The sequence below is a fragment of the Alligator sinensis genome, unplaced genomic scaffold (genome assembly GCF_000455745.1).
Source record: "Alligator sinensis unplaced genomic scaffold, ASM45574v1 scaffold422_1, whole genome shotgun sequence".
NCBI classification, from domain to species: Eukaryota; Metazoa; Chordata; order Crocodylia; family Alligatoridae; genus Alligator; species Alligator sinensis.
Window position 1 is genome coordinate 785,868 of NW_005842323.1, and position 5,532 is coordinate 791,399.

At 40.3% G+C, this 5,532-nt stretch overlaps 1 protein-coding gene across 6 annotated transcripts in view; it reads left to right on the plus strand.

Annotated features, from left to right (window-relative positions):
* Positions 1–5,532, plus strand: part of WARS2 (tryptophanyl tRNA synthetase 2, mitochondrial) — a 90,172-nt gene that overhangs the window by 70,592 nt on the left and 14,048 nt on the right. For all 6 annotated transcript variants that reach the window (XM_025209993.1, XM_006028555.3, XM_025209995.1 and 3 more), the window contains one exon: positions 3,455–3,535. In XM_025209993.1, coding sequence (XP_025065778.1) covers positions 3,455–3,535 — 81 coding nt within the window. The remainder of the gene's footprint in view (positions 1–3,454; positions 3,536–5,532) is intronic.

Consider the following 5,532-nt stretch of genomic DNA (forward strand, 5'->3'; position numbering starts at 1 on the left):
TCTTTGGAGCCCTGGGCTTTAGCCTGTCAGCTGTTAAATCTGCCAGCTCTAGTTATTGGTTCATGGAGAATAACAGCTTATTACTGCTAGCAATTATTCCATTACATGATACAGCTCTTTACTCTGCAGCCCACAGGGTGCATGTGGGCCCTAGTAGCATCTGTCCCATTGTTGCAGAGCAAAGTGACTGGGAGTCTGCGCAGCCTGCATGGCAAGGGCAGTGGGCTGCATGCTTCTGGCACAGCCCATGTGGTGGAGGGGATCATGCAGGGGAAGGCAGAGGCTCATGTCAGTGTTGTATGTGGTCCCTGGTTGTGTGCTGGATTTGGAGTGCCCTACTTTAACAGAACCCAGCTAGAACCTTGTGTCATACGTTCACACTAAATAATACGCACTCTTTTTTTTTCATAGGGGAGGAGGAGGTTAATTATGGCAATGAACTTCTGAGGCAAGTAATGGATTCTCCATCTCTTAATGTCTTCGGATGAAGACTCAAGTGCCTTTTTGGATTCCAGTGGTCTATTGTGAAAATGTGGCAGTCTTAACTGCAATTCACTTCTTTTTTAATGGATTTTTTTTAAGGAATTGAACCCAGGTTTGCTAGAAATTCAAAAAAAATATCAAATCCATCTTTAGACCTCTTAGGTGTGGGGTGGCCAACCCAGTGGCAGGCATAGGTGTTTTGTTTGGCACGCAGCAGATCCAGCAACAAGTAGGGAGAACAGTATAAATAAGGCAGGGGGGAGAGAGCAGAGCAGGGGAAGAGAATCAGTGGCACGGCTTGCTTTGTGGCAGGCTGACCAAAAAGATCAGTCCCCACCGTCTTAGATTGAAAGGTAGCTTCTTACTAACCATTCTAACCCATGCTTAGGTTGCATTAAAAAAAGAGGTTACAATTGAAATTGTCAAACTTATGATTTTAGGCAAGGTCTTATCAACTGCTCAGTTTAGGGACATTATAATGGTGATAACCCAAGCTGAAACCCTGTCATCTTTCAGCCTCACCATTTTCCAACTTCTCTCCACTACAGACAACCCAGACAACTGGTCTTTATGCTATTTCCTATGTACATCCTTTAAATTTTCCTGTGGTACAGTTGTTAGCAAAGATGATGCTGAAAAACAGATGTCCCTACTGGGGCAGAGTTAAGGTTGTGGTTGTGCTACTAGAGACCTGTGTGCCTGAAGTTAGGGACTACAGGACAAACTGTGTTGTAAGATGAAACTTTTAATGTAGTCTGATATATAGGTTTTATGTTAAGTCTGTTAAATAGAACAACTTTAAATGATGCATAATGCATAACTTCCCAGGATTTTAGATTCAATCTTCAACACTTCAGTGAATCATTTCAGAAATAACAGGAATCTTCACCAGAGTTCTGTGACAGAGAGCCTCTTCTTTGTGAGAGGAGCTGTAGCTGTGTCAACATTTTTGCTCTTGGTTAGTGATAAGTGTTATCAAACTCAATACAGAACAATTGGGAATGAAATCAGAGTGATACAGAGGTGGCACTGCCTGTTTTTTTTCTGTTGTTTTAATTAACTTTATGGGCCTCTGATTTAACAGCAAAGAGAAAGGACCTCACACTGAATTTAATTGTGTATTTAGACAAGAGGTCCTCCAAAAAAAGTGTTCGACTTCATTGGGATCTACTGTTTGTTACTAGATGCGTGCCTGTTTGTCGCTATTTCTTCTGACTTTTTTTGGCAGACTTGCTTCTTTGCACTACTGTACACTTTTGTATTATTGTTACTTAGGTACCATGCTTCGTGTGAATCTGTTTGGGGCTTAGAAGTAAATTGGCCTACAGTTGGAGCTACAGATTTGGCTAGACAGATGTTGTGCAAATCAGTTCGTTTTTCAGAGGCTGATGTGATGCCAAAGCCATTGGTGCAATGAGATGCACATGCAGCCGTGTCTGCTAGAGGGAGGTCTGATAGAGGCAGACCGGCAACTCCATCACTTTAAAAGGGAGTCCTTGTCAACACAAACGCAGCAGAACAACATCCCCTCTTCGGTCCGTGACTAGAAGAAAGACAGGAGAAACCACTTTGTACCAGATGGTGGTTCCTTTAAAATGAAATGGGGCTGTGTTAAGTCAATTCTATCCAGCTCAGTTTACATCATATATTGTGCAGAGGACACATTTGGTGCATCTTGTTACATTTTGCTTTGTGCACAAAAGCCTGCCAGTCAAATGGATACAAATGAACCAAAAATAGCCAAGGGAGAAAGGAGGGGTCTAAAAGGCTTTCTGTCCCTGTATTTAGCCAGGTCACCAGTCCAGCTGTGGCCCATCTCACTGGTGACCAGTGACCAAAAGTAATTATCATTTGATGGCTGTTTGTTGAATAGTCAGTCATGAAATCAGTCCATTTCTGTGTTTATACAGAACACCAAAATGACTGTCACAAGGGATACTAGTAATTATCTAACTCAGACACTTCTTAGAACTTTCTATCTGTAGTCTCAAAATGTACCAGAAACATTGCTTCTCAACATCTACACTTGCCAACATGTGACAGAAGCAAATGAAATGTGTAGCAAATAACCAAAATGTGGAACATTTGTGTTTTGCTGCATATCACATTATACTTCAATTATTCAATTATCAGTGGACTTAGGGTTAAGAGCATGCACCACAATTCAAGGTAAACCATTACCATAATGTTGTAATTAACCTCTGAACAAGTATTTTAAAGCCAGAAAATTGGAAGTTAAACAAAGAGATCCAAATGTGTTTAGATTTAGAAATGTACTGTGAGAGAACCTAAACAGCCTTATCTCTGCCCTGTAGTGACACCATGAGGAAAGAAGAAAAAAATTAATGCATCATTGAATCTGCTACTGTAACCATTAAAATGCTGTACCCATTTCATTTTGCTGCATGGAAGCATTTTAATGGTTTTAGTACTGGATTAGACATGGCCTTGTGGTTCTTGGCCCAGCGTGTCCTGCTCTAAACCAAAGGGAAGGAAGGTAGAGACTTGGATCTCTGTCTTCCTGACAAGACATTGTTCTGGCTTTGTTGCTGCAGGACAGATTAACTGATTATCCCAAGATGCAGAACATGGTTTTAAAATCCAAACCACCCAAAGGCTTGGTTACTCTCCCCATTTTGCAGACAAGGCAGCTAATTTTATAGTAACTTAATGATTGAGGTAAGACCAGAAACTAAGTAATTTGAGACTCAGCCATTTCTAGCTTCCTGTTTGAGAACCATTGGAGATCTCAGACAGATAGGGCAATAAAAACTAACCTTTGCTTTCATCCCCGATGGATCTTTAGTCTCCAGGCCTATCCAGTAACTTCTTACCAGCATTAGCCTCACTTGAAAAAACAAAAATAAACTGGTTTCTCACCTCTGGCTTTGATAACTTGTATTGATTCTTCTTTCTGTCAAAATGATAAGCAAGTGAAAATATTTTAAATTTATTCTGATTTCATTTTTAGGTGCCTGAGCATGCAGAGCTTGGTTGGATTTTTGGGTGTTTTACTAGTGTGCCACGTTTACGACGCTTACCCCAGTGGAAGGTAAGGTTTATATCATCAAGTAGAAGGACATTTAAGGGAATTCTAAGAGGAATAGTATTGTTCTTCTTGTATTACTTTCTCCTGTCTGCGGACTACAAACATTGTGTCCTCCATTCTTGCTAGATGATGAAGTAGTCATTTGCTTTTACCAGTGCAGGAAAAAATAACTTTATTTTAAAGGCTTCTCCTTAGGAGGTGTACCTATATCAGGGGTAGGCAACCCCCAGCACTCATGCCTTGCAGAAGGGGCCAGGGCTGTGCTGCCACAACAAGGATTGGGCCCCTCGCAACTCCCCTGCCATCTGCCCCTGGCATGCCAACATCTTACAAGTCAAGGTTGCAGGGTTTTTTTGGTACTCTGCCCAAAAACATTCCCAACCCCTGAACTATATATTGTGACCATGTTGCTGTGAGATGCTAAAAATACTATTTTAGCAGAGGCTACAGAAGCTATTCGATTATAAATTGATTTTAATCCATTTATCAAAATGCTTGAAGTTGAAATTTCAAGGCTAACAAAATGCTGAATGCAAAAAGTACAACAGAACATTAAGACTGAAAAACTGAGCCACCTCAAATAAGGAATTCTCTTGTGCCAGGAGATAGCCAATTTGTTTGTTTTATAGCACAGTAGACAAATGGTTTGCAAATTTAAAAGGATATTGAAATAAAAAATAATAAATTTGGGTAATACTACATCTTAAAATAACTGCTGAAAATTTTTCCTTCTTGGAATTTCATTATTTTAAAAAACTTAGTATTACATCCATTTTAGCATTACAACCATGTTAGTTTTTGTATTTAATTTCCTTGGTTTTTATTTACTTAATGTAACTTTTTAAAATATACCAGAAGGTAGGAGAGGGAAGGAATGAGAAGAAAAAAGGCCAGAATAGTTTGGATTGTAGAATTCAGGGAAGTCTGCATACCTCCAAGTGTGTTTTTTGTTCCTGTTTTTTTTCCTTTAAGTAAAAAAAAAAAAAAAAGTCAGATTTTAAATGCAACAGCTGGTGTTAATGCACTACTTAGACTAGAGTCAACCTTTTTGAATCTGAGTTTCTAAAGATGTTAGGAAGGCTGGGGAGTGAAACAACTCCTCCACCCCTAGCTTAGGTGGGAACCACCTATTTGTGGGTCAGTGGCTTGGCCCTCTTAGGGGAGGGCTGAATGCCTGGCCCCCAGCACAGGGGCCTGTATCAGGTCTCTTGGAGTCCTTAGAGCCGGCAGCATGGTATCATGTGGGCTGGGGTCATCCACTGGGGCCAGATGGGAGTGTTAGCTTGGGGCCAGTACCACCCCCTGGGAAGCAGAGCTTGGAAAGGATAGAGGGGTTAGTAGAACATCTCGGTAGAAGGGCTCAGAGATAACTCTCCCCTAAGTGTTGTAACTTTAAGACCCTGAGAAGGTACTTAGCACAGTTTAACACCTTTAATATGTAAACACATCCATCTCAAATACCATTAAAATGGTTTAAAGGTAACCTGTAACATCTTTAGATGCTAAAGGTCCTCAGAACCTTTCGGAATCAGACTTCTGTATTTTAAGTGTCTGGGTATAGGTGGTAAAGAGAGAGCTGGGTAAGGGATCTGGTCAGATAAGAGCATAATCAGATAATGTGTATCAGAAATACATTATTTTCTTAACTGCATGACAAAACACAGGTTCCAGTTTTTTGCCTGTTGCTTACATTATAACAAACATTGATTATCTGTATACTGGTTAGGTGCAAAAAACACCTAACTGCTAAGACCTAGACTTTGTAGAATACCTACTTTATAATATAATTGCCCTTTAACTCCCTTTAACTGCATAATTGGTGAAATGACTAGGAACCATAGGAACTATCAGTTTCTTGGCTAACTAAATTAGAGATAAGGTTATCTGAGAAAAAAGGTGAGGAGACTGAATGAGGTGCCAGAAGATTAGTGCAGGCTCTTTGTGCAGTTATTTACAGTTGTTCTTACAGAGTTTAAGTGTGGTCCGTGTGTCCCCCCCCC